The sequence below is a fragment of the Dasypus novemcinctus genome, chromosome 1 (assembly GCF_030445035.2).
Source record: "Dasypus novemcinctus isolate mDasNov1 chromosome 1, mDasNov1.1.hap2, whole genome shotgun sequence".
Lineage (NCBI taxonomy): Eukaryota > Metazoa > Chordata > Mammalia > Cingulata > Dasypodidae > Dasypus > Dasypus novemcinctus.
This window is the reverse complement of record NC_080673.1, coordinates 151,323,876-151,351,847: the sequence shown is the minus strand read 5'-3', so window position 1 is coordinate 151,351,847 and position 27,972 is coordinate 151,323,876. Positions and strand designations below refer to the sequence as shown.

The 27,972-nt window shown below is 40.7% G+C and overlaps 1 protein-coding gene across 1 annotated transcript; it reads left to right on the top strand.

The window, feature by feature from the left end:
* The first annotated feature begins 61 nt into the window (after positions 1–61).
* Positions 62–22,777, top strand: ARL9 (ARF like GTPase 9). Its single transcript, XM_004460629.4, has 4 exons — positions 62–777; positions 4,803–4,965; positions 18,258–18,433; positions 22,485–22,777. Exons 1-4 carry the CDS (start codon positions 349–351, stop codon positions 22,662–22,664), a joined length of 948 nt encoding a protein of 315 aa, XP_004460686.1. The 5' UTR covers positions 62–348; the 3' UTR covers positions 22,665–22,777.
* The last annotated feature ends 5,195 nt before the right edge of the window (positions 22,778–27,972 follow it).

Here is a 27,972-nt window from a genome sequence, read left to right as displayed (position 1 = left end):
TAGTTCCTGGGTGTTGGGGAGTCGGGGACGCTCACGACTCCAGCACCGCAGGTTTCCCCCCGGGGAAACGCGTGAGCTGGGTGGTGGAGAAGCCTGGGCGAGCTCGGGGATGATGCGGGAGGGGTCAGGCACTAAGGTCGCTCGGGACAGGTCGGCGTGGCCCCAGGGAATCGTGCTGCAGCGCCCTCGGAGGCGGGTAACGCCCGGGGACGCCTTAACCGCGGCAACCGCCCGCCTCTCCGAGCTCTCCAGGCTCCGGCGGCCAGGCCTCCCCGTTCCCAGGGGCGGCCCGACCCGCTAGCCGCCCGGCTCTGCTCCCCACCACGCCCCGCGGCGACTGAGCGTGAGATGCCAGGCCGCGACCTGCGAGCGCTGGCGCTGGCGGCGGCCGCGGTGACCGCGGGTGTGGTCTACGCGGCGTGGACCTACGTCTCCGCGCCGCGCCCCCCGCGGGGGCCACACCTGCCTGGACCCAGGGCCGCGGCTCCAGCGCGCGGGCGCGCCGGGGAAGGGAAGGAGTCGGGAGCGGTGGGGATGGAGAGGGGCAAGGCGAAGAGAGAGAAAACTGGGGAGAGAGGGAAGGAGGAGAAAAGGAAGGAGTCGGGGAAGGAGAGAACTAAGGAAAAGGAGAAAGATAAAAGTAAGGGGAACGAACAAGGTAAGGAAGCAAATAAGAAAGAGCAAGCGAAGGAGAGGGAGAAAGAGAAGGAACAATTTAGGAGAAAAGAAGAAAAAGAGACTAAGAGCGCCTTGACGAGGACCCCGCTCGAGCCACCGGTAAGAGACCCAGTGCGCGCGCGGCCTGCCGGGGACCCTCCCCCAAGGCCATTGTCCGGCGTTCCGACCCCCGCGCGTCGACTCCGTTACATCGCAAGCCCCCGACCTCGTGCGGTCTCTGGTGGGCTTTCAATCGGTGGGTGGCCAGGGATGGAAACCTTAGAAGGACCAATCGCCAGCCCCTTCACACTGGCCCCCTGCCCACCCGCAACCCGTATCCCGCCATCCGGAGTCCTAAAGCTCTTCAGGTCTAAGGTCGAGGAAGAGTTTGGTCTTCACAAGGATGCCAGAACAACCCTTCTGCCCCTGTCTGTCCAGCGTTCAACATACAAACCAGCTCCAAACCCGCCACGCGGTACACACGTGCACAGGCTCTCTGTTGAATACATTTTTATCTGAAGGCGCAGGGCCTTGGTGGCTCTTGAATTTGGGACTCTGCATCTTTTGCGTGGGCGCTATGGTGACTGCTTCCATTGTTTTCAGACTGCCATCTCCCAGAAAGAGACTGTCACAAAGTTTCAGCTGAGAGGTCTCAGAAAGCAGGCATTGTTTGGGTCAGCTTGATGTTCTGTGTCCCTGGAGGTCGTGAATTGGCTACTTGGCCCAGAGCTGCTTTCTGGTTCTAAACAGTTTTAATTATTAACATAGATTTGATCTCCCTAAAACACATGGACCCGTTTAAGGTTAAAGGGAAAATTTTTGATAAAGAATGGTGTTTAGGATTACATTTCATATCTGAACATACATGAATAATTCCAGCTTTAAGAAATGATAAACATGAGGCATGTGCCTTCAACTAAAATATAAATAAAATGTAAAGGATCCTTGACTGCAAAATTACTAGATAGTAGGAGCATAGAGACAGCAGTGTGGTTGGAAGGGGAGTACATTTTACTCATCATATTTCATAGGATGTAAGATGCCACTATTTTAGGTACTGCTAAGAAGGGGGAAAATGCTGCCAATTAAAAATTTTTTTTCTTTCTTGCTTTTAACATTACATTAAAAAAAAAATATGAGGTCCCCATATAGCCCCCACTCCCCTTACCCCACTCCTCCCACATCAACAACCTCTTTCATCATCGTGGCACATTCATTGCATTTGGTGAATACATTTTGGAGTACTGCTGCACCACAGGATAGTGGTTTACGTTGTAATTTACACTCTCACCCAGTCCACACTGTGGGTCATGGCAAGACCTACAATGTCCAGCAACTGTCCCTGCAGTACCACCCAGGACAACTCCAAGTCCTGAAGTCACATCTCTTCTTCCCTCTCCCTACTCTCAGCAGCTACCATGGCCACTTCCTCCACATTAATGCTACATTTTTTTCCATTACTAATCACAATAGTTCCAGAATATAGTAAGTGCACTCTAATCCATACTCTATTCCTCCATCCTGTGGACCCTGGGATGTTTATGTCCACTCCACCTCTTTATCAAGAGGGGGCTTAGATTCCACATGGATGATGGTGCAATTCTCCTGCTTGCAGTTGTAGGCACTCTTGGCTCCCTGGTGTGCTGGTTGACCTACTTCACCTCCCTGTTAGCTGGCTGGAGTAACTTCATTAAACTAGAGGGTAGGAGTTGCAGGTCTGTTGAGGCTCAGTGCCTGGCTGTCACATGAACAGTCTAGAGATTCAGGTCCCCTGAGCATACACCAAACCCCAGTGCCAACTGCAGGTCCAGTAAAAGTAACAGGAGAAGCTTGTGAAAAAAGATCACATCTGAGTTCAACTCCATCACACTCAGGAACACAAACTCCAAAGCAGGGTCAACTGACATGGCACTGAACTCCATCTGCCATGACGATAGAACCTGCAGGTCTCTGTAGCCCATAGAAGAACCAATACCTGGGCTTGCATCTACTTTGTCTCTGGAACCCTGCTGAGGTGTGCATAAAAGCGACCCCTCTGATGACCTCCTGACTCTTTTTTGGAGACTCATAGCCATATAAACTCTTTTGTCCTTTCCATTTCCCCCTTTTATTCAAGGTCAGAAAGCATTTTTGACACCTGATATTTCATGTAGGCTGAGATATTCTGCTGGTCTGAGTTGACTCTTTTATTCAAGGTCATTTTCTAGTTACATCATCAGCTGGTACTTGGTAGTAATCCCTCGGTGCCAGGGAGGCTCATCCCTGGGAATCATGTCCCACGCTGCGAGGAACGTAATGCATTTACATGCTGAGTTTGGCTTCGAGACTGGCCACATTTGAACAACATGGAGGCTCTCAGGAGGTAATTCTTAGGCACCCTGCAGCTCTAGGCCTAGTTCTTATTTCAGGCGCACAGGCTCACAAGCATAGTCATTAGTATCAAGGACTCATTATTGGACCGTCTGTCTTTATTGGTCATCCATTATAGGATGCATCCCAATTTCAGAGACCTTAAAATGGGAAAGAAACGTGCATCTTATATATAATTGATGAAATATGTTGAAGTAGTCTGAGTTAGGACCACTGGTGGAGATTGTGGGGGGGACACAGTCCCCTTTCCCCAGCCATTTCTTGATACCACATTGCTTTAAAGCATGCAGTTTTAAACTATCCAATGAAAGTCTCTTTTGTGCACCAAGTCCCTCTGCCTTACCATAGCACACTTTCAGAATGGCATTATAAAATAGATACAGATTGGAGGGGATGGAGAAGGTAGACATCCCTATGGAAATACCATTTGCTTTAAGAGCCATCAAGAATTCACTCCATAAACAAATATATACTTATTCAAATTTTGTCATTCACTAGACACTTAGTCTAACATCAACATTTAGTGTTTAGGCAAAACAATCAGAAATTTACAAGATCATAGTTGTTTTTAAAACAGTGCCATTAAAGACAATTGCTAGGGTTTTATGTGTATGAAATACTTTTCCAGTAGGCTATTTGGGAAATAGAACTGATGACCTCTGAGCAGTGTGACTATATTGTTGCTCATTTATTCTTGTTTCAAGTTTGCCTCGTAGAAACCACCTTTCTGAACTCCCTGAGCCTCCTGTCTCCTTCTTCACACCAACCTGCCCTTCTTGTCCTTGTATTGAGGTTTGCCATAAAATTTCCAAGGCTGACATGTTGAAGGAATGTGTCTTTCTAAGGCTAACTTCTTGTTCATCAGGTTTTAAAATAAATGTTAATTGTGATCAGAATTGGTATAACAATTTCTGTTATCTCAGCCCTTTCACTTTACTTCTGATACCTACACTAAAAAGTAGAAGAGATGGGAAGCGGAATTGGCTCAAGTGAATGGACTCCTGTCTACCATGTAGGAGGCCCAGGGTTTGATTCCTGGGCCTTCTGGTGAAGGCAAGATGGCATGCATAGCATGCTGGCCTGCGCAGGAGTGCTGGCCTGCACAGAGAGCTGGCATAGCAAGATGATGCAACAGAAAGAGACACAGAAGAGAGACAATAAGAGATGCAGCAGATGAGGTAGCTGAGGTGGCACAAGAGATTGAGTGCCTCTGTCCCACCCTGGAAGGTCCCAGGATTGGTTCCTGGTGCTGCCTAAAGAGAAGACAAGCCAACACAGAACACTCAGTAAATGGACACAGAAAGCAGACAACAAGCACAAAAACACTGGGTGGGGGGTGGGGGGGGGGGCGTGCAGAGAAGAAATAAAGAAATAAATAATTTTTTTAAAAAAGTAGAAGAGGGGAACTCTACCTTAGGGTCTTATCATCTAGTTATATAATTGGGAAGACAAGACAGAGGAATAACATGAGACATTAGGAGCTTGCATGCTGCGTGATCATAGAGTATTTATTTGGTAAACTGACCAGGAATGGGAGGAGGGCATGGAAAATGTGAGATTAATATCACATAATTAGTGGCTAGTTAGGAAATATAAATTGATACTGTTTGGTCCAGTCCTATAAAATTTTTGTGAAGTTTTGTTCTGGCTTATGTGAATATTATTGGGTCCTATCACAGGTGCTCTGGGAGACCAAATGAAGAAGGAAGAGGAGGCCCTGCCCTCCAGAAATATACTAATAGCATCGGTTTATTGATTATTCTTTTGTTTCACAGGAGAAAAATAAGCAGATCCTAGTGCTGGGTCTGGATGGAGCAGGAAAAACCAGCGTCCTTCACTCCCTAGCTTCCAACAGAGTCCAGCACAGCGCGGCACCCACCCAGGGATTCAATGCAGTGTGCATCAGTGCTGAAGGCAGCCAGATGGACTTCCTGGAGAGTAAGCCCCTCGCTGTCATTGCAGTCACAGGATAGCTACCTTTCGTTGTCTCTCAAGTCGGACATGACACTATCAACAATGGGTCCCTGTGAAAAATTCAAAGCCTTAGAATGAATGATCTTGGAGTTTAATATAAGGCACAGTGTGTGGAAAATCACTTTCTGCTCTTTTTATTTTCTCTGTTTCGTGTTTAGTGGTGGTATTAAAGGGGAGTTTGGAGGGAGGCTCTCGCAACCCCTTCTATAATCTCCATTAGCATGCCTTCCCCTTCCTGACTGCAAATAAACTTGCAATCTAAGTAAATACAGCATGCTTCCTCCTCTGCAAAACTCAATGATAGACAAGTCTCCAAACCTCTTTTTCCAACCACATGGCAGCCCAGAAGCCCATCCTCTACAGAAATTCTGGAATCACCACCTCTCTAAATATTGCAGTTCCCCAGAGTCAGGCCTTCTTGTTGTCTCTTTACATTCTACCCTTGGATGATTTCATCCATTCTCATGGTTTTAAATACCATCTGTATGCTAATAACTCCCAGGTTTATATGTCCAGCCCAGACATATCCAAATGTCTCCTAAATCTCCATGTGGGTGCCTAATTGATCCCTCAAACCTAAAATGGCCAAAACAGAATTTTTTTTTTTAAGATTTGTTTTATTTATTTCTCCCCTGCCCCATTTTCCCCATTGTCTGCTCTCTGTGTCCATTTGCTGTGTGTTCTGTGTCTGCTTGTATTCTTATTAGGTGGCTCTGGGAACCGATCCTGGGACCTTCCAGAGTGGGAGAGAGGCGATTACTCTCTTTTGCCACCTCAACTCTTGGTTTTGCTACATCTTCTTATTTTCTCTCCTCTGTGTCTCTTGTTCCATCATCTTGCTGCGCCAGCTTTCCATGTCAGCCGGCACTCCTGCACGGGGCGGCTTTCCTGCCCTGGGCGGCATTCACACGCAGGGTGGCACTCCTGCACGGGGCGGCATTCTCATGTGGGCTGGCACTTTGCGTGGGCCAGCTTGCCCTCACCAGGAGGCCCTGGGCATCAAACCCTGGACCTGCTATATAGTAGACAGGAGTCCAATTGGTTGAGCCATATCCGTTTCCCCAGAATTCTTGATTTATCCCAATATCTCTTCCTTTGCCTGTGTCCACTGGTCAGTAAGTGGCTTCTCACCCATCAAGTTGCTCAGGCCAGAAATCTGAGGGTCTCAATTCTTCCTTCAGCACTCCCAGCTCTGGTCCATCAGTAAATCACTATGAATTCTACCTCCAAAACTTATCTCCAGCCTGCCAGTTATGCTCCTTTTCCACTGTCTCCACCCAAGTCAGAACCTCCATCATCTCTTGCTTAGATTTTTGCAGTTACCTCTTTATTTTTGCTTTCTTCCAGTTACAGAGAGGAATGTTTTAACACACATCTTGAACACATCATTTGCTAACTTACAGCTCTTCAGTGGAGACCTCATAGTTGGAATAAAATCCAAAGACTTTGTCACAGCCCATGAGGCTCTTCAAAAACTGCCCCCTCTTTAAATTTACCTTGTGGTTTTCTCCTAGTTCACTATACTTCTGCCTCACTGCAGTCCTTTTTGAAATTAGTGGACTTTTTTTTTTTTTTTAGTAGTTTTAGGTTCATAGAAAAATTGAGCATAAACTTTCTTTGTCTTATTTTCTTCTTGAGTGTAACTTCTGTCAGAAATAGCCTCTATTAGCCCCTCCTTTTCTCTTCCCATGATAGCTGGCTTCTCAGCCTTCAACTATCAGCATAAATGACCTCATTGTTCTCTCTATAGATGTTTCCCACTCCCTGTTTGTTTGCATCCTATGTAAAGTTTTTGATAACATTCAGCATTTATATTTATTTGTTTATGATCTGTCTGTTCATCTTGATCATAAGTTCCACAGGGGCAGGTACCGTGTTTGTTTTGTTCATTAGTGTATATAATATACAGTGCCTGGAAAATAGTTTACAATAAATATATACACATATCATATGCCTATATTTTTTCTCCAGAATTTTGGCACAATCATCACTACCCTGAAAAATAATAGCAGCTTAAATTTTCTAATTTTAGTTAAAAATTTGTACCTGCTGAGTAAATTATATATTTAGGTATCATATAGATAAATTCTCATCATGCCACAGGGCAGGGCTTCTAATAAGGCTATTTTTAGGACAGCATTCCAGTGGTATCTATATGGGTAGGTGGTATCCTATATCATAACACTTGAATAGTGTTGGAGAGTTGGGAGATGGTGGCAAGATTAAAGATAAACTGATGAAGTTTTATTGTCTACACCTATATGTAGAAATAATGTATTCAAAAACAACTTTGAGTTTATCTCTCTACTAGCATTCTGTAATGGTCTTTTTTTTTTTTTTTTCAGGTACTGGGGCCAGGGCCACAATTACTCCCCTGAGTTGGTTTTTTTGTTTGCTCTGTTTTTGCTTGTTGTTTTTAGCAGGCACTGGGGATCAAACCTGGGACCTCCTGTGTGGGAAGCAGGAGCTCAACTGCTTGAGCCACATCCACTCCCTTAAACTATCTTAATGTTTCAAAAAAATTCTTACAGTTTATCCATAAAAATCAGTGGCAAAAGTTAATGGGGAGACTTCAGTTTCTGTTATCATGTCTTTGAAGGGCCTTCCAGCCACAAAACTACATAATCCTGGTTAAAACCTACATTTTTAAAAAGAGAAGTTATAGATTTACAGAAAAATTATGAAGAAAATATAGAGTTACCATCTACTCCCTGCCCCTTACACATACAATTTTCTGTTTTTTTTTTGTTGTTTTTTTTTTCATTTCTCTCCATTTCCTCCCCCCCAGTTGTCTGCTTTCTGTGTCCATTCGCTGTGTGTTCTTCTGTGACTGCTTCTATCCTTATCAGCGGCACTGGGAATCTGTGTTTTGTTTTGTTGTGTCATCTTGTTGTGTCAACTCTCTGTGTGTGTGGTGCCATTCCTGGGCAGGCTGCACTTTCTTTCACACTGGGCTGCTCTCCTTACGGGGTGCACTCCTTGCACGTGGGGCTCCCCTACGTAGGGGACACCCCTGCGTGGCACGGCACTCCTTGCGTGCATCAGCACTGTGCATGGGCCAGCTCCACACGGGTCAAGGAGGCCCGGGGTTTGAACCATGGACCTCCCATGTGGTAGGCGGATGCCCTAACCGCAGGGCCAAGTCTGCTTCCCCAATTTTCTCTGTTATTTACACTTTGCATTAGTGTGGTACCTTTGTTACAATTGATGAAATAATATTGTTATAGATATACTATTAACTGTAGTCCATAGTTTATATGATGCTTTACTGTTTGTGTTGTCTACAGTACTATGGGGTTTTGTTTTTTAAAAAAATATTTTAATAAAAATTATTCTGGTAGCATATATATATGTACTGAACTTTGCCCTTTTAGCCACATTAAAATATGTAATTAAGTGATATCAATTACATTCACAATCTTGTGCTACCATTTCCAAAACCTTCCCATCATTAAGCATTAATGCCCCATTTCTAATCCCGACCCCAGGCCCTAATTATTTCGTATCAATGAGGTTATGCAATATTTATTTTCTTGTCTGGCTTATTTTGCTCAACATGATGCCTTTAAGGTTCATTCATGTTGTTGCATGTATCAGAACTTCATTCATTTTTATGGCTGAATAATATTTCATTCTATGTATATACCATATTTTGTTTATCCATTCAGTGGTGAATGGACCACTGGGTTGTGTTTTTTGGCAACTGTGAATAATGTGCCATGAACATTGGTGTGCAAATATTTATTGGAATCCTGTTTTTTTATTCTTTTGGATATATTCCTAGAAGTGGGATGATAATTCTATGTTTAGCATTCTAAGGAACCACCAAAATATATTCCACAGCAGCTACACCATTTTACATTTCCTCTAACAGTGAACAAGTGTACCTATTTCTCCACATCCTCTCCAACACTTCTTATTTTTCATTTTTAAATAGTAGCCATTCTGGTGGGTGTAAAATGGAATCTCATTGTGGTTTTGATTTGCATTTTCCTAACGGCTAATGATGTTGAGCAATTTTTCATGTGCTTATCATTTGTATATCTTCTTTGGAGAAATGTCTATTGAAGTCTCTTGCCTATATTTTAATTAGGTTGTTTGTCTTTTTGTTGTTGACATGTAGAATTTCTTTATATATTCTGGATATTAAGCCCTTATCAGATAGGTGGTTTCCAAATATTTTCCCCCATTCTATAGATTGTCTTTTTACTTTCATGATGATGTTTTTCATGCACAAAAGATTTAAATTTTGATGAAGTCCCACTTATCTATCTTTCCTTTCGTTGGTTGTGCTTTGGGTGGAGAATTTAAGAGACCCTTGCCTGACAAATGGTTCTGAAGATGATTCCTTCTCTTTTCTTCTAGGAGTTTTAAAGTTTTGGTTCTTATGTATAGGACTTTTGAGTTAATTTTTGTATATGGTGTGAGGTAAGGGTCCATTTTCATTCTTTTGTTTTCCCAACACCTTTTATTGAAGAGATTGTTCTTTCCCCATTGAGTGGACTTTGCATCCTTGTCAAAAATCAATTAGCCAAAGATGTGAAAGATTATTTCTGAATTCTCGGTTTGATTCCATTGGTCTGTATGTCTGTCCTTGGTCCAGTACCATGCTGTTTTGATTACTGTAGCTTTGTAATAAAGGTTTTCTAAAAGATTTACTTTTTATTGATTTCTCTCCCCTCCCCCATTGTCTGCTCTCTATGTCCATTTGCTGTGTGTTCTGTGTCTGCTTGTATTCTTGTCAGCAGCACCAGGAATCTGTGTCTCTATTTTGTTGCGTCATCTTGCTGTGTCAGCTCTCCGTGTGTGTGGTGCCACTCCTGGACAGGCTGCACTTTTTTCACATGGGGCAGTTTCCTTATGGGGTGCAGTCCTTGCACGTGGGGCTCCCCTATGTGGGGGGCACCCTGCATAGCACAGCACTTCTTGCGTGCATCAGCACTGTGCGTGGGCCAGCTCACCACATGAGTCAGAAGGCCCTGGGTTTGAACCCTGGGCCTCCTATGTGGTAGACGGATGCTCTATCCATTGAGCCAAATCCACTTCCCTGTAATAAAGTTTTAAATAAATAAAATTTAAGTTTTAAACAAAGTTTTAAATCAGAAAGTATGTGAAATTTTAACTTCATTCTTCTTTTTCTAAGATGATTTTGGCTATTTGGTGTCCCTTACCCTTCCATATAAACTTGATCATTTGCTTTACCGTTTCTACAAAGGATGCATTGGAATTTTGATTGGGATTGCATTGAATCATTTGTAAATCACTTTGGGTAGAACTGACATCTTAAAAATATGTAGTCCTCCAGCCATGAATGTGAAATATCCTTCCATTTACTTCGGTCTTCTTTGATTTCTTTCAGCAATGTTTTGTAATTTTCTAGGTACAAGTCTTTTACCTTCCTGGATAAATTTATTTCTAGATATTTGATTCTTTTAGTTGCTATTGTGATAGAATTTTTTCCTTGATTTCATCTTAAGATAGTTCATTAGTAGTGTTGGTTTTGTACCCTGCCACTTCTTTAAATTCATTTATTAGCTCAAGTAGCTTTGTTTTGGATTTTTCAGGATGTTCTGTAGGTAGAATCATGTCATCGGCAAAAAGGAAAAGTTTTACTTCTTTCTTTCCAATTTGGATGGCTTTTATTTCTTTTTCTTGCTTAATTGCTCTAGCTATAACTTCCAGTACAATGTTGAATAACAGTGGTTGACAGTAGGAATCCTTGCCTTGTTCCTGATCTTAGAAGGAAAGCTTTTAGTCTTACAACATTAAGTATGATGTTAGCTGTGCTTTTTTCATATATGCCTTTTATCTTGTTGAGGAAGTTTCCTTCTTTTTCTAGTTTTCTGAATGTTTTCATCAGAAGGGGTGCTGAATTTGGTCCAATGCCTCTTCTGTGTTAATTGAGAAGATCATGTGTTATTTTTTTCCCTTTCATTCTATTAATGTGGTGCATTATTTTGATTTTCTTTTTTTTTCCCCTAAAGATTTATTTTTTATTTATTTCTCTCCCCTTCTCCCCCGCCCCCGCATTTGTCTGTTCTTTGTGTCCATTTGTATCCTTGTCAGCAGCACTGAGAATCTGTGTCTCTTTTGTTGTTGTTGTTGTTGTTGTGTCATCTTGCTGCGTCAGGTGTGTGGTGCCACTCCTGGGCAAGCTGGACTTTTCTTTTTGTGCTGGGCAGCTCTCCCCACGGGGCGCACTCCCTGTGTGTGGGGCTCCCCTACGCGGGGGACACCCCTGCGTGGCAGGGCACTCCCTGCGTGCAACAGCACTGCACATGGGCCAGCTCCATACAAGTCAAGGAGGCCCTGGGTTTGAACTGTGGACCTCCCATGTGGTAGGTGGACACGCTAACCATTAAGCCAAGTCCGCTTCCTATTTTGATTTTCTTATTATGAATTACTCTTTCACACCTGAGATAGAGCCCAGTTGAGTCTTTTAATGTGCTGTTGGACTTAATTTGCCAATATTTGTTTGAGGATTTTTTCACCCAAGTAATGATATGTACAGTTTTATTGCCAGTATATGCACAACAGTAAGCATAGAACTATAAATATGCAATATAAGTAATAGTGAAAAACAAAATTGTTACAGGTAAAAGGGGGGGGTTACAGAGAAACCATTTTCCTGTTGCTAGAACAGAAACAAATGAAGGCAAAAACTAATGACAAATCACCCATTTCATTCTTAAACTCTTTACATACATTGCTACATTTTTTCAGTTCAACAAAATACAGATACCTTTGTGACAAGAGCAATTGCTTTCCTCACAGCTGTCTTTCCAAATTCATTTTATTTTTTCACATTTTTTATAATTTTTTTTTAAAAGATTTATTTATTTATTTAATTCTCCCCCCTCCCCCGGTTGTCTGTTCTCTGTGTCTATTTGCTGCGTCTTGTTTCTTTGTCCGCTTCTGTTGTCGTCAGCGGCACGGGAAGTGTGGGCGGCGCCATTCCTGGGCAGGCTGCACTTTCTTTCGCGCTGGGCGGCTCTCCTTACGGGGCGCACTCCTTGCCCGTGGGGCTCCCCTACGCGGGGGACACCCTTGCGTGGCACAGCACTCCTTGCGCTCATCAGCACTGCGCATGGGCCAGCTCCACACGGGTCAAGGAGGCCCGGGGCTTGAACCGCAGACCTCCCATGTGGTAGACGGACGCCCTAACCACTGGGCCAAGTCCGTTTTCCCGATAATTTGTTTTTTTTTAAAAAGAAGCTTTAGATTACATGAATGTTACATAAAAAATATAGGGGATTCCCATATGCCCCACTTCCTCCCACTCCTACACTTACCCACATTTACAACATCCTTCATTAGTGTGGTACATTTGTTAAATTGATGAACCCATATTGAAGCATTGCTGCTAACCATAGATTACAGTTTACAGGATAGTTTACACTTGTCCCACTCAATTTTGTGAGTTATGACAAAATATGCAATGGCCTGTATCTGTCACTGCAGTGGCATGCAGGACAAATCCAATGTCCTAAAAATGTTCCCATATTACACCTATTCTTCCCTCTCCTATCCCTCAGAACCTCTGGTGGCCACTGCCTTTACATCTCCTTGTTAGTTGTTCTGGGTGAGTCCAATAAACTGGAGAGTGGGCTTTGCAATTCTGCTGAAATTCAGGACTCAACTAGAAGATTTAAGTCTCTGGGACATATATTTATCAAGTATATTGCTAATTATGGGTTCAAATAAAAGGGACAGAAAAGCCATGTTACACTGGGGAGCATAAATTCCAAAGTAAGGCCCACTGATAGGGTGCCAAATTCCTGAGCTGTCTGCCCTGCTTATAGTTTCTGGATATTTCTAGAACCTTCAGGAGCTCTGTCATTTGAGGCAGGTTACTGTGGCAGTCAATGAGATCCTGCTGACACATGCATAAGTGTAAACTCTGGAATGATCTCCTGACTCATTTTGAAATCTCTTAGCCATAAAAACTCATTTGTATTTACCATTTCCTCCTTTTGGTCAAGGTCTTTTTCCAGATGCATCAAATTCACTTTATTTTAGGATTTCTTTTTAAAGTCAAAATGAGAAACCATTAGAATCCTGGCTACAAATCATCTAATTTGCCTTTCACAAAAATTTCTAATTTTTTAAAGTTAGCTGCCATGAGGATTTTTGCATTTATATTCAAAAGGGATATTGCCCTATAATTTTCTTTTCATATGGTATCTTTATCTGAGTTTGGGATTAGGGTGATGCTGACCTCATAGAATGAATTAGAAAGTTTTCTCTCTTCAGTTTTTTGGAAGAGTTTGAGCAGGATTAGTGTTAATTTTGGGGGGGATGTTTGGCAAAATTCACTAGTGAAGCCATCTCATCTGAGGTTTTCTTTGTTGGGAAGTTTTTGATTACTGATTCAATCTCTTTACTAATTATTGATTTGTTGAGATCTTCTGTTTCTCCTTGAGTCTGGGTGGGTATTTTGTCTTTCTAGGAAATTGTCTGTTTTATCTAATTTGTAGGCATGCAATTGTTCATAGTATCCCCTTATAATAATTTTTATTTCTGTGGTGCTGGTAGTAATATCCTCCCTTTGATTTCTGATTTTAGCTATTTGTATCCTCTCTTTTTTCTTTGCCAGTCTCACTAAAGGTGTTTTGATTTTACTGGTCTTTTCAAAGAACCAACTTTTGGTTTCATTGGCTCTCTCTGTTTTTTCTTCATTTGATTTATCTCTGCTCTAATCTTTGTTATTTCCTTTCTTCTGCTCACTTTGGGTTTAGTTTGCTTTTCTCTTTCTAGATCCATAATTGTTTTGTTAGGTCTCTGATTTAAGAATCTTTCTCCCTTTAAAATGTAATCATTTAGATTTATAAATTTCCCACTCAACACTGTTGTTGCTGAATCCCATAAGTCTTGGTATGCTGTTTCTTCATTTTCATCTGCCTTGAGATATTTCTGACTTTCCCTTGTGATTTTTCTTTGGTTTTTTAAGAGTAGATTGTTTAGTTTCTACATATTTATAAATTTTCCAGATACCCCTATGTTACTGAATTCTAACTTCATTCCATTGTAGTCAGAGAAGATGCATTGTATGTTTTCAATATTTTTGAATTTACTAAGAATTGTTTTGTGAGCTAACATATATGCATATTATGGAGAATAAGCCATGTGCACTAGAGAAGAATGGGTATTCTGCTGCCATTGGGTGAAGTGTTCTATATATGTCTGTTAGGTCTAGTCGGTTTGTGACATCATTCAAGTCTTCTATTTTCTTACTGATCTCTGTCTAAATATTCTATTCACTATAGAAAGTGGTGTGTTGAATTAATCTCCTATTAATATAGTACCATGTATTTCTCCCATTGAATCTGTCAATATTTGCTACGTATATTTGGGGGTCTGCAGTTAGTTGCTAATATATTTACAATTGTCTCATCTTGTTAAATTGACCCCTTTGTAAGTATAAAGCACCCTTCTTTGTCCCTCATCAGAGTTTTGTTTTGTTTTTTAATAAATCAACTTTATTAATACATATTAATTAAGCATACATTTCATCCAAAGTATATAATCAGTGGCATTTGGTGTAATCACATAGTATGATTTTGAATTAAAATCTGTTTTATCTTGTATTAGTGTGGATATCCCAGCTCTCTTTTGGTTATTATTTGCATGGTATATATTTTCCATCTTTTCACTTTCAAACTACATGTGTCTTTGAATTTAAGGTGAGTCTCTTGTAAACAGCATATAATTGGGTCATGCTTTTTTTAATCCATTCTGCCAATCTCTGTCTTTTGACTGGAGAGCTTAATTTATTTATGTTTGAAGTAACTACAGATATTGCAGATATAAAATTTTTGGTGGTCAGTTGGTTTCTTTTAGCACTTTAAATATGTCATCTTGCCTTCTTGTCCCCTGGTTTCTGTTGGAAAATCAGCATTTAATCTCATAAGGACTCCCTTGTATATAAGTGGTGCTTTTCACTTGTAGCTTTCGGAACACTCTCCTTGTTCTCGGCATTAGAAAATTTGACTGCCATGTGTCTGGGCATGGTTCTCTTTGACCTTATCCTATTTGGAGTTCTTTGGGATTCTTCAATGTGCATATTCATGTTTTCCTTTACATCTGGGAAATTTTCTGCCATTATTTCTTTGAATTTTCTATTCTTTCTTCCTTCTCCTTCTGGGAGCCCCATAATGTGTGTATTTGATGTTTGATGGTGTCCCACAGTTCTGTTTCCTTTTTAAAATTTTTTTTTTCCTTTCTGCTTCTCAGGCTTTCCAATTGTCTTGTCTTCAAGTTTGCAGATTCTTCCCACTCCCAGATGGCTTATTATGATGATCTAAAGCTGGTATTCCTTTGCTCTCAGGTGGCTTTGACTTAATTGATTCTTTTCTTTTTTGTGTGTGAAGTACAGGGAATGGGGATTGAACCCTGAACCTCTTATGTGGGAAGCCCATGCTCAACCACTGAGCCACATCGACTCTCCTGAGTGGGTTTTTTGTTTACTTGTTTGTTTTTTTTCTTCTTTTTTTTTAGGAAGTACCAGGTATGGAACCCGGGATCCCCCATGTGGGAAGCAGATGCTCAACTGCTTGAGACACATCTGCTCCTATTATTGATTCTTTTTTTTTTTTTTTTTAAGATTTATTTATTTATCCCCTTTCCCCTCCCTCCTCCCTATTTTTTGCTGTGTCCATTCGCTGTGTAATCTTCTGTATCTATTTCTCTTTTTGTCTTCTCTTCTCATTTCTTCTCCTCTAGGATTCATTGGGATTAGATCCTGGGGACCTCTGATGTGGAGAGAGAAGTTCCCTGTCAGTTGCACCATCTTAGTTCCTAGTCTCTGCAGTGCTTCGCCCTGACTCTCCCCTTCATCTCTCTTTTGTTGCGCCATCGTCTTGCTGCATGACTCACTTGCGCTGGCACTGGCTCACCATGCGGGCATGCTTCCTCTTCCTTTTTCACCAGGAGGCCCCAGCGATCAAACCTGGGTCCTCCTATGTGGTAGGCGGAGACCCTAACACTTGAACCACATTGATGCTTAAAGGGCTTCACATGTCTGCAAGTTGTTTCTGCCTGAAGGGCAAGTTCCAGGAGGGCAAGTCAGAGAGGAGTTTCTGTTTCAGTGTTTCCAGCTGCTACCTGGAAGATTGGCTCTGAAGTACAGGTACCACAGTATACACGTAGGGATTACTCTGCTCCCTCTGGAACAAGGCCAGGGGTCCACAGCGGAGTGCAGGCTGGCTCCTCAGCACTGCCGTGTTAGTGTTGGGGAGGCATCAGCAAGGGCGCCACAAGCTTCTCTTTGTGCTTGTTTTTTAAGATTTATGTATTTATTTATTTCTCTCCCCTCCCCCCACCCCAGTTGTCTGTTCTCTGTATCTGTTTGCTGCGTCATCTTTGTCCGCTTCTGTTGTTGTCAGTGGCATGGGAATCTGTGTCTCTTTTTGTTGCATCATCTTGTTGCGTCAGCTCTCCGTGTGGGCGGCGCCATTCCTGGGCAGGCTGCACTTTCTTTTGCACTAGGCGGCTCTCCTTATGGGGTGCACTCCTTGCGCATGGGGCTCCCCTACACGGGGGACAACCCTGCATGGCAGGGCACTCCTTGCACACATCAGCACTGCGCATGGGCCAGCTCCACACGGGTCGAGGCCCAGGGTTTGAACCGCTGACCTCCCATGTGGTAGACAGACGCCCTAACCACTGGGCCAAGTCCGCTGCCAAGCTGCATTTTCTTGATTCGGCACTTGCCCAGTTACCCTTTGTTTTCTGGAGTTTTGAGGTAGATGGCCCTGCCAATTTTTCCAAGTTATTCAACGATTCTGTGGGAGAGCAGCTACCTGGAGTGTCTTATCCTACCATCTTGCATTCATCACCTTGCAGAAATTAAGGAATATAACGCCTCCCTCTAAAAATAAAAATAAAAGCAACCATGACGTAAAACTAGAGTGGCAGCCATAATAGATAAGCAATCAGAAAGATGGTATTATCTTTTCCTTTTTTACTTCGGCCTTATTTTATTTATTTATTTTTCAAAGTGTACAATCAGTGGTATTTAGTATAATCACATAGTTGTGCACCCATCACTTTAATCCTTATTAGAGCATTTTCATTATTCCAATAATAATAATAATAATAATAATAAACAAAAACCAGACGAAAAACAAAAAACTCTACCAAGAAAGTTGATATTATCTTGAGGCAAAAATGATAGATGATCTGCAGTCAGAATGGGGAATATATGGAAGCTCTTCTGAGACACCTGCATTAAACTGGGACTCCCAGAAAGGGGCTAAAGTGTTGCCAGTCACAGAGTTCGTATTGAAAATTCCCAAACATATTAAGAAAAAGAAAAAAGAAAAAAAACCAAGCAAACAAAAAAACCCACTCAGGAGAGTCGATGTGGCTCAGTGGTTGAGCATGGGCTTCCCACATAAGAGGTTCAGGGTTCAATTCCCAGCAAAAACAATAAACAGGAGATTTAGATTCCTTGGACATGGTTGTGTTCCAATAAAATTTTATTTGTGGACACTGAAATCTGAATTTGATATAATTTTCACCTGTCATGAAATATTATGCTTCCTTTTTTTCCACCCAAACATTTTAAAAACACGCTCTTGGGTTCTACAAAAAAAAGGTAGTGGACTAGATTTTGGCTGTGAGGCATAGTGGGCTAGCCCTGTCCTAAGAGAACAAAAACTAAATCTATGGCCTGTATATGTTATTAGTATTAATCAAAGAATTTCTTCTGGGAAGAATCAGTATTAATTAAAAGCCATTTTTTCTTAGGCATCAGATTAACTCAATGCAATATGAAGAGGAGAGGTTAGTTCTGGGGATTTTGACAATGAGAAAAATTGTGTAAGTAAGGCTAGCCAATAAATTCAGTTCATTTTAAAACTATTTTAGAGCAATGTGTGTTTTAAGCCACCACCTTGAATTATTTTAATAGTCTGCTTCCATTTTCTGCATCTCTTACTAATAAAGATGTGCTTGCTGATGTGGTTGCTATGTGTTAACATTCAGGAATCATCCGTTGGAGTATTTAGCTTCTTTATGTTGATCCTTTGTGATTTCAGAGTGAATTTACTTGTGAAGAGTAAAGTTTGCCACTGACCATCTGGTTCCTTAGTATGATCCCTTTGGTTCTACTCAAAATTGCGTACACCCAGACACAGCAGTATTTTTTCAGAGTGCCTGTCCATTGTTCAGAAACTACCTAGATGTGCCCTTCCTTTGTCGTGGACACTCCTGTGAATTTTAATTGTACGTTCTTCCTCTACTGTTCTCTGTAGTTGGTGGCAGTGAACCTTTCCGTTCCTATTGGGAAACGTACCTGTCCAAGGGATTACTGTTGATCTTTGTGGTGGATTCAGCAGATCACAACCGATTACCTGAAGCCAAAAAATACCTCCATCAACTAATCGGAGCAAACCCAGTCCTTCCTCTGGTTGTATTTGCAAACAAACAGGTAAAAATCTGTGCAAACATAGATTGAACTCAATAGTTTTATTATTATATTAACAATAGCTAGATATTTACAGTGTTGCATATTCCATTCAATTTATACTTATTAATAGATCTACTGGATTATAAACTACTTGGGGGTAGAAACTGCATTATTCATTTTTGTGTCCCTTATAATACCTAGTACACTGCTTTGTGCATGGTAGGAATTCAACAAGTATATATTGAATTTAATTCCATTAACATTTACTGGTTGCTGAATAAATTTCTTTTAAAAATTGAGTATCTATCATGAATGAAGAAATAATTTTGACTTATATCTATTAGACTGACTGAATTTATTTCACACACGTGCATTAAATATATTGTTCATATCTTTGTGCACAGCATTGTAATATTAAAAGCTGCTTCCTCAACTGCTAGTTTGCAAATCATAGGAGAGCTTAGTTCCTGTCTTTTTTCCTGTTACTTCTATGGGTGAATGTTTATCAAAGTAAATCAAATAATTATAAATAATGACCTAGAGAAGGAGTCTGTGTTAAAGTCCAGTGTATAAACTAGACCAACAGATTTTGATATTCTGCAGAAATTTTTAAAGAAAGAATTGGTGCCATTTTTTAAAAAAAGTGGAGCATCTTAAGTACCACAATCAACAAAGATTTAGAAGATCATGGTACAAGTGAGCTGCAAACTGTTTATTGAGCTAGTAAATGACTAGTGAGCAGAGGCGATTCTGTAACTTCTATAGCATTCAATCTAACGATTCTTCATAATAACAATTACCATGTATTATCCCCACTTAACGTTTGGTATGTGCTGGGCACTCTGCTAGCAACTTTCCATATGTTATTTTATTGTTCTCACCTCAACCCCATGAATTAGATTTTATTATATCCATTTTATAGTTGTAAAACTTAGGTCTCAGAGAGATTAAATAACTTGCCCAAGATCACACGGAGCATACCAGAGCTGACATTTGACCCATGCCTTTAAATACTATCTTATACTGCCTCTCCAAAAGCATTTCTGAGAGGTTTGAGGAGCACAGATAGAACATTAAGAAGGTCCTCCTCATTAGAAAGTATTGTTTGGATAACTTGCTTCCTCTTAAATCAGATATAGCTAAGGACCCTGTGGAAGGAGGTTGGGAAGGATTCCTAGGTAATGATGGTAAAAACAAAAACAAACAAAATTCAATAATAGGCAACATTTGCCAAATGCCAGGCCCTTTACTAAGTGCTTTACAAGCATTAATTTAATCCACACAGCAACCTATGAAATAGGTATTATTATTCTATCCTTATTTTACAGAAATCTATAGCAACTTGCACCTATTTCAATGTGCTGGGCACTTAACATAAATTATCTCACTTAATCCTCACAAAAGCCAATGCAACTAAAGCAACAGAAGCTGCCGAGTTAGATATGAGATCATCTTCGAGTTTATAATTATTGCATGAAATGAGGTGATTTTTTTCTTGCATTTTAGTTTAAATAACCTTATCAACAAGTAGATGTGGAACCTTAGAATATGCCTTATCATAAACCATAAAAAATACCTTAGACCATAATGTTTGTATGTTTGTATGTTACTCCTCCCCCCTTTCTCCATGATACCTTTTTTCATTAAAAAATGATTAACTATTTGAAGCATAAAGAAATATGGATAATGATGTAATCAACATCATAACATTTGCCCTGTTTTGTTCAGATCTTCCTTCCTTCCTCCTTCCCTTCCTTCATTCCACAGGGGAAATCTTAAGGATGTAATGGAAACCTCCTCTATTCTTGCCTGATGTCATTCCCCTCCATCCCTCATTAACGGTAACCTATCAATATCTTTTCCCCACTTCCTGTTTTTTTTTTAAAGATTTGTTTTATTTATTTATTTCTCCCCACCCTCTTGTTGTTTGCATTGATGGCATCTGTTGTGTGCTTGTATGCTGGTCTTCTTTTTTTTTTTTCTGGGAGGTACTGGGAACCAAACCCAGGACCTTCCATGTGGGAAGGAGGTGCCTAATCACTTGAGCCACCGCTGCTCCCAGCTCTGTTGTGTCTCTCATTACATTTTCCTCCTTGTGTCTCTTGTTGCATTGTCTTGTTGTGTCAGCTCGCTGTGTTGGCCTGTCATGTCAGCTTGCTGTCTTGCTTGTCTTCTTTAGGAGGCACCAGGAACTGAACCCAGGACTTTTCATGTGGTAGGCAGGAGTTTAATCACTTAAGCCACATCTGTTTCCCTTTCCCACTTCCTATTAAGTTATTTAAATTTCTAATTTGTAGGTCTTTCATATAGTTTGGAAAAATAATCCTTTGTTAGTTATATGCATTACACATATCTTCTCCAGCATTCTGGAGCTTATCATTTTACGTTGTGTCCTTTTTAATAGATGGTTTCCATTTTTAATAGTCAAATTTATCAGTATTTTCCTTTATTGTTTGTATCTGTTATCTTCATCAGATTGAATAAACAGAGCAAATGGGTATTGCCCATTTGGTGTCAAATTTATAACTTTTACTTAGTCTTAATAATAAATGGTTTGGATATACTAGCTTAAGGTTCATGTATGTTTGTTCATATTCCTGGTCAAAATATTTAATCTCTGCTTTTACATGACTCCCTGGCTCAAGTTATTGAATAAGGGTTAAAAAAATAAAGTCATCTTACTTTCTTTACATTTTGGGTGATGACCTTTTTAAGGCACAATTATGTAAGTGTGGAATTAACTCTATACTTGATGTGCTTTATCATTACAAGGAGGCCTTCCTCCCATCCAACGTCCTCCTTCTCCCATTCTCTTCCTACCCAATTCCAACAGTAAACTTATTAACCTGTTACTGGACCTAGTAACACAATTACAGAACTTGCTACCTGCTCTAGGACTAAATGAATTCAGGTTTTAAACACCCAATAAATTGAGACTGCCGACAGCTGTGGGTAATCAACTCCAGATACCAGATACCAACTCCAGCCTGATACCAGATGCCTCAGGAAAAGCCTCACAGGCCCCTAGTGAGGGAATGTGATAGGTTTATGTTAGTACGGGAAAAACACAACACAATATTGGATTTCCAGGGATTTAAAAATGATCCCTTAAAGCTTAAGGAGAACACTGAAATAACAACAGCACCAATTATAAATGCAGTTTTAGAGGTGAAAATGCAAAAAATTTGTGAAGGACTGAAAATATATAGCTGAATCATGTGTGTATTTATGAAAGGGCATATTCGTGGTCACATGCATAAATAATTCTTGAAATATGAAAGGCAAAGAAATATGCTTTGACCTTGCCATTTTGACCCCAAGGAACTTTGGTCCCTGGCATGGAGCATAAGCATGGATTCCCTGTCTGCCATTTTAATCTCTCCTCTCTCTTCCTCTCCCTGTGGTTTTCCCTCTTCTAAACCCCTCTTATCTGTCTTGTCATTCTTCTCTCCATAGTCTTTCCCGTCTTTGCCTCTCACCACCTCATTTTCTAAACTAGCTATTTCCTTCCTCTCTTCTTCATCTCCCTCCCCCCAAAAAATTTGATCCAAAATTCTTTTTTTCCAGTAGAAATAATGGCGACAAAAGAAAACTCACAATGGCAAATGCTATAATCAGTAAAATTTGATATAGACAAAAAAGAAAACTCACAATGGCAAATGCTATAATCAGTAAAATTTGATATAGACAAAAAAAAAGATTAATGAAACAAATTTGTGTTGTTAAATATAAATTTAAAAGAATTGATCCTATTAAAAATAATCTTAGAAAAATAAAATGAAAATGAAAAAAAAATTGGTAGCAGATGCCTGCACTGTGTAAAAAATTGATCAGCAAATTACATTGGTTTGGCTTCATTCCAGAAAATACATTCATGATTCAAAATGCTGGTGTAACTCTGATGAAAATATTTACATTTGAACCACGGGGTCATAATAATGAGGTCGCAGTATACTCCCTGCCAAAAGGGTGGCAGGATTGAGATTAATAAATGAGAGTAATAAATGTATCTATCCAAAAGAATTGCAAAACAATCAACTTTTTTTCTCTTCTTTTCCCCTTCTGGGTTAAGGACCTTGATTCAGCCTATCATATCACAGATATCCACGAGGCTCTGGCATTGTCTGAGGTGGGAAATGACAGGAAGATGTTCTTGTTTGGAACCCAAGTGACTGAGAACGGCTCAGAGATTCCCTCCATCATGCAAGATGCCAAAAACCTGATTGCACACCTGGCGGAGGATGTAAAGTGACCAGGCAGCCCACGCAGCTCACATGCAGCTGACATTGTCATCACAGAGTGTTGAGTTGCAGGCTTGAAGCCAAAGGTTTCCACTTTCAATAAAAAATAAGCTACTTCCTATTTTCTCAATGTATACCGTAATACAAAGATAATATTACTTTTAATTTATTAGGATTGTCTCTTTGTTTAATTTTGGACTTTAAAAATATTTGTAAAACAATATATTTGGGAAGAGTTAGATTTTTAATTAACTGAATTAAAATGAATATTTACAAGTGTTGGGGATTGAATCATGTCCCCCGCAAAAGGCATGTTCAGGTCCCAAACCCTGGTCCTGTGGGTATGAACCCATTTGTAAATAGGACCTCTGAAGATGTTATTAGTTAAGGTGCACCCAAACTGAATGAGGGTGGGTCTTATTAATCCAGTTTGGCTGAAGTCCTTATAAACAAAGGCAGTTTTTCATGGAAGGAGAAGCCACAGGATGCCGCAGAGGCTGGAAGTCAACAGAACCTGGAAGAGAAAGAAGACGCCTCCATATGCATTGCCGTGAGAATGGAAAGCCAAGGAACCCCAACAACTGCTGACCAGTCAGAAGATACAGAACCCCAGGAGGAAGCAAGCCTTCTATTCTCTGAAGACCTGAGCCAATAAATTCCTATTGTTAAATCAACCCATTGTATGGTATTTGTTTTAGCAGCTAGGAAACTAAAATAGCAAGCATTCATCTTATTTGTGATTTTTAAATGACAGAAAATTTGTATTAAAATATTTCAGTAAACTTTCTCTTTTCAAGTGAACATCCAGCTGTCTTTCCTATAAGTGGGTCTGTTTAACACTGTAGGGAAAGAAGTATCAGGATGGAGCAATGAAAAATGTAAGCACTGTCAAATAGAATATAAATTAAGAGCATTCAGAAGATTTAGGAAAGGCTTATTTTCTAAGAGCATTTATGCTATATAAGGACCATTGTGGGATTTATTTTTCAAATTCTTGACATTGTTTTTCTTTTATATATCGATAAACGTTCTTCTTTGGCTTGGTTTGAAAAATTAATGTAACTAGAAATACTGTTGGACAGTGGTAACTATATTTACCTGCAGGCACCATGTAAATCCAACTTTTAACCTTAGTACCGTGTCTTGATTTAAAACAAACAAAAGAAGATTTGGAAAGAGAATTTGTTATATAAATCTTTCCTTTAAAAATTTTAAATATGAGAAAATAAAAAACTAAAATGTGGTGAAGATGGTCAACCCCTTCCCATGCTAACCTGTAGGCTTCTCTGTCAAGTGTTAGGTTAAAATAGAATGATTTGAATAGGCATGCACATGCAAAATGGTGACAGCCCTGTGAGAGACATGGGAGCGGGTGCCTTTTAAGTCTCTAGCTTTCTCCAATCAGGGCTGCAGGATAATGTTTAACAGGGTCTTATCACAAACAGCCAGCCGCTCAGGCGTCCAGTGTCAAACCTTGTGTCTGGTCTCTGGAGGCTGAACACAATGACTGAGGTCATCTGAAACCCTGAATTTCAGCCTTTGCCCCCGAACACTCACTGTAACTGGCCATTGGACAAATCCCTTCACCGTCTTGTATCTCACTCAGTTCTCTTTCGAAAAGAATCTATGCTAATGCAGACTACTTCCAACCCAAACCTCTAATTCCATATGATACATCTTCTCTATGTTTTCTAAGGTGTTCAGGGGCAGATACAAATTCCTGGAAGTCTATTTCAAGGATGATGCCAAAGCTTTTTGGATGGGGAAAAATACCCTGTTCTTCCTTTGCTCAGCCTTGTTTTTCTCACTTTCTGATAGGTCCTGTGTTCTGGCAGTAAGTGTTGTGGCCAGACTTTTTTCTTCAGTGAATTACATGGCAGTCACTGCTTGATCCTGGGGATGAATGAAACAGGAACCCTTATTAAACTGGAGAAGCTCCCAGTCTAGTGAGGGAAGCTCCCAGTCTAGTTACAAGGGGTTCTAATAGGAATGGCATGTGACCAAGACAGGTCAGCATTGTCAGAGAGGCTGGCTGGCAGGTGGTCTTCCCAACAGGACTTAGAGGTTCGCGGTCATTACCTTGGGGAATTTACCACTGTCTAGACTCTGCCAGCCTTCCGGGTTCAGAAACTACAGGCTTAGCACACTAAGAGTGGCTCTGCCTTTCCATTTATTCATTCAATAAACATTTATTGAGCACCAATCATGTGCCAGAACTCTTTTAGTTGAAAATGATTTGTGTGTGCAAAAATTTGTGTGTGCAAAATTTGTGTGTGCAAAAAAGGGGGATTTGGGAGGTGGGGGTGAGGCTGTCCACAAAGAGAAATCTGGGCATGGATGGATTCAGAGGTTCAAAGATAAGAGTGTCTCTCCATCTCTTGGCCCTGCTAACCCTGGCTTGGCTTCATTGTCAGATTCCTTGCAGAAGATCTTTACTCAAGATCCCACAGTAAAATGGATCCTCTTTCAGCACCATACAGCAAATCTCATGGAGGGACAGTGATGGAGTCACATGTTCATCCCTGAACCAATTCCCAGGCCAGAGTTCCTTGACCTATGGTGGAAGGCAGAGTTAGCCCCACCTCAAGCCACAGGGAAAGAGCTCCTCACAAAAAGGAGAGGTTCTGCTTTCAGAAGAAAAGCGAAGGAATGTTGGGCAGAATAGCAACAGAGTGACAGCTATCCACAGCCACTCACTGTGTTTGGCATACCAGCAACCAGGACAGAGAGGGTCCCTGTCTTTAAGGAGCTTACATTCTAGCTAGGAAGACACACAACATCAAGTGGCTGAAATAAATACAAATTGTGTCCAAGGAAAGAACTGAGAGAGAAAATAATGGCAGGAACATTCTTTGAGGTGGCCTGGAAAGACCTCTCTGAATAGGAAATATTTAAGCTGAGCCCTAAAGGATAGGAAGAATCCAGTCCGAAGAGTGGGGAGAAGAAGGTCCCAGGCAATGGGAGCAGGTATAGGAAGAGGCTGACAGGGGAGCCAGCTCGACATGTTAGTGAAGAACAAGAAGGCTGGAATGTGAAGAGCAAGGATGGAGTACCATGAAGTGAGACTGAAGAGAGAGACAAGGACCAGATCACGGGGCACCTGATGGTGCAAAGCTAGGGGTTTATTTTAAATGGTTTGGATTGTCATGATGGGAGGTGGGCAAAGGAAGAAAAGAGTCGGAAAGTTGGGAGGCTATTGCAGAATCCAGGTGCAAGTTGATAGAAGCCTGGATTGCAATAGTGATGGGATAGAAACGGCTGGATACATTTATACACACACACGCATACACATTTGGAGAATTGAGTGGAGTTGCTGAGGCATTGGAGGTAGGAAGGAGAGAGAGAGACTCAAAATTGATTCCTACATTTCTCTCAGGAAAGACAGATTCATAAGACTGGAGTACAAAAGCAGAATACGGATTTATAATTGATATGGGCCAGAATTTATTCTATGTGCCTCTAATCTCTTCCAGTAAATAGACCTGCCCGGGGAAGCTAGGTCATATCAGAAAGTTGCCTGATGAGCATGGATCTTTTGATGTATGGTGGTATGTGGCCACACACATTCATCTCAGTATGAAGGTCTGGAGAACAGGGCTGTGCCATTTGCGGTCTGTTGAGTTAGGTTCCTCTGTTCTCTGGCGGTTCTTGAATGGGCACGGCCTCTGTGACTCTCCTCCAGTGCATCCATTATGGACTGAATGAAGCCCTCCTGCCAACTGACTTGTTATTTGAATAACTGAAGGCATTGTATGTAGTTGTTGGCTAGTTTCACAGAGGTAGGTGCTATTCTGCCTCTCAATGGTAACTTTACTTAACTCTTCCCTAACTGTCTATTTGTTGAGTTTAAACTCTCTGACAGTAACTTTATTTCTCCTTTTTTCAAGTTTTGGGGGGTACTTCTTGACTCTCCATGCACATCTAGTTCAATTAGAGTCTGAAGGAGCAGATTTCCTGATTGACATACACATCTCCAAATTCCTTTCCAGATCACATTCACAATCGAAAATGTTTCTTTTAACTTTTCTTTGCATCTGCAAAACAAAGTATATCTACAATGTGCAAAAGTTTTAGTTGGGTTTATCATATGACTTGACAGATAATATAGTCACTTCCCTTGAAAACAAACATATCACTAAACTCTTCCACTTCTTTTCTCCTTTACCACACCATTGTGGCCATGAAAATTAGCTGAAAGCACTTCTCCGGGCTGGAGAGAGGCCCTGGCCACTTACCTTTTAGATATCTCTTAGTATAATAAAACAATAATGATAAAGGTGGGGGGAACCCAAACAGGCTTACAAATTTGCGGCATAGCCTATTTAAAAGTTTACAGTTGTCCTCCCTCTGGAAGCGAGGACATTTCAATTGGGGCTTCATAGTCTCAGCTTAGGAGTTCAAACCTAGGACAATGGTATGTCCATTCCAGTTCTGCACTGGATCTACATAAAATTCATGGAGCCATATATATACCCTCTGACTTCCCCTTTTGTTAGCCATACATGGCCCCAAAGAGTCATACAAAATCCAATGATAAAAACAAAGGCAAATAGATATAAAGGTACAGACATAAATGGATTACCAACAAAAGAACCAAAAGAAATATCCAGCAGAAAGATTAAAGCTATTTTCTCAAAGGATTTCATTGTTTTAAAAATGGGACATGGTAATTGTAATTATCTTCCTCGTAATTGTCTGACTTTTTTCTCTGAGACCAGAATTTAGTATAGTTTAGATATTTACCTGATACTAATCATGAAATACATGGTAATTATATTTAATATGTATTTAGTTATATTTCATGACCTCATTCCTGCTTTTCTTTTCCACTGAAGTAGCTTTCATTTCTGTTATTGCAGTTTTAGTAATATAAATAAACATTTGTGCCAGTAGACATCTGTATTATTAAATCAGTACGTAGAAATCTTTTGGCCTTGTGAAGAGACCAGAGCAGCTGAGCCTGGAAAGAAACAAGCTCTGGGAAGAGAGAGGAGCCTTTTGCCAGCCTACAGCTCAGATCAGAAGAAGCTGGGACCACAGAGCCTTAAGAGGAAAGAGGAAGGCTGAACTCTCTCAATGTCCGTTGCCTGCCATCTTGTATCAACACGTGGCAACAGACTTTGGGTGAGAAAGTATCCCCTAAGTAACCTTGAGTTGGACTCTTTAGGGCCTTGTAACTATAAATTTCTATCTCCAAATAAATACCCTTTATAAAAGCCAATAGATTTCTGGTATTTTGCATCAGCACCCCTTTGGCTGACTAATACAGTCTCCAACATTAATTCACATGAATACGACTGCTGTTTGCTCTAACTTCTT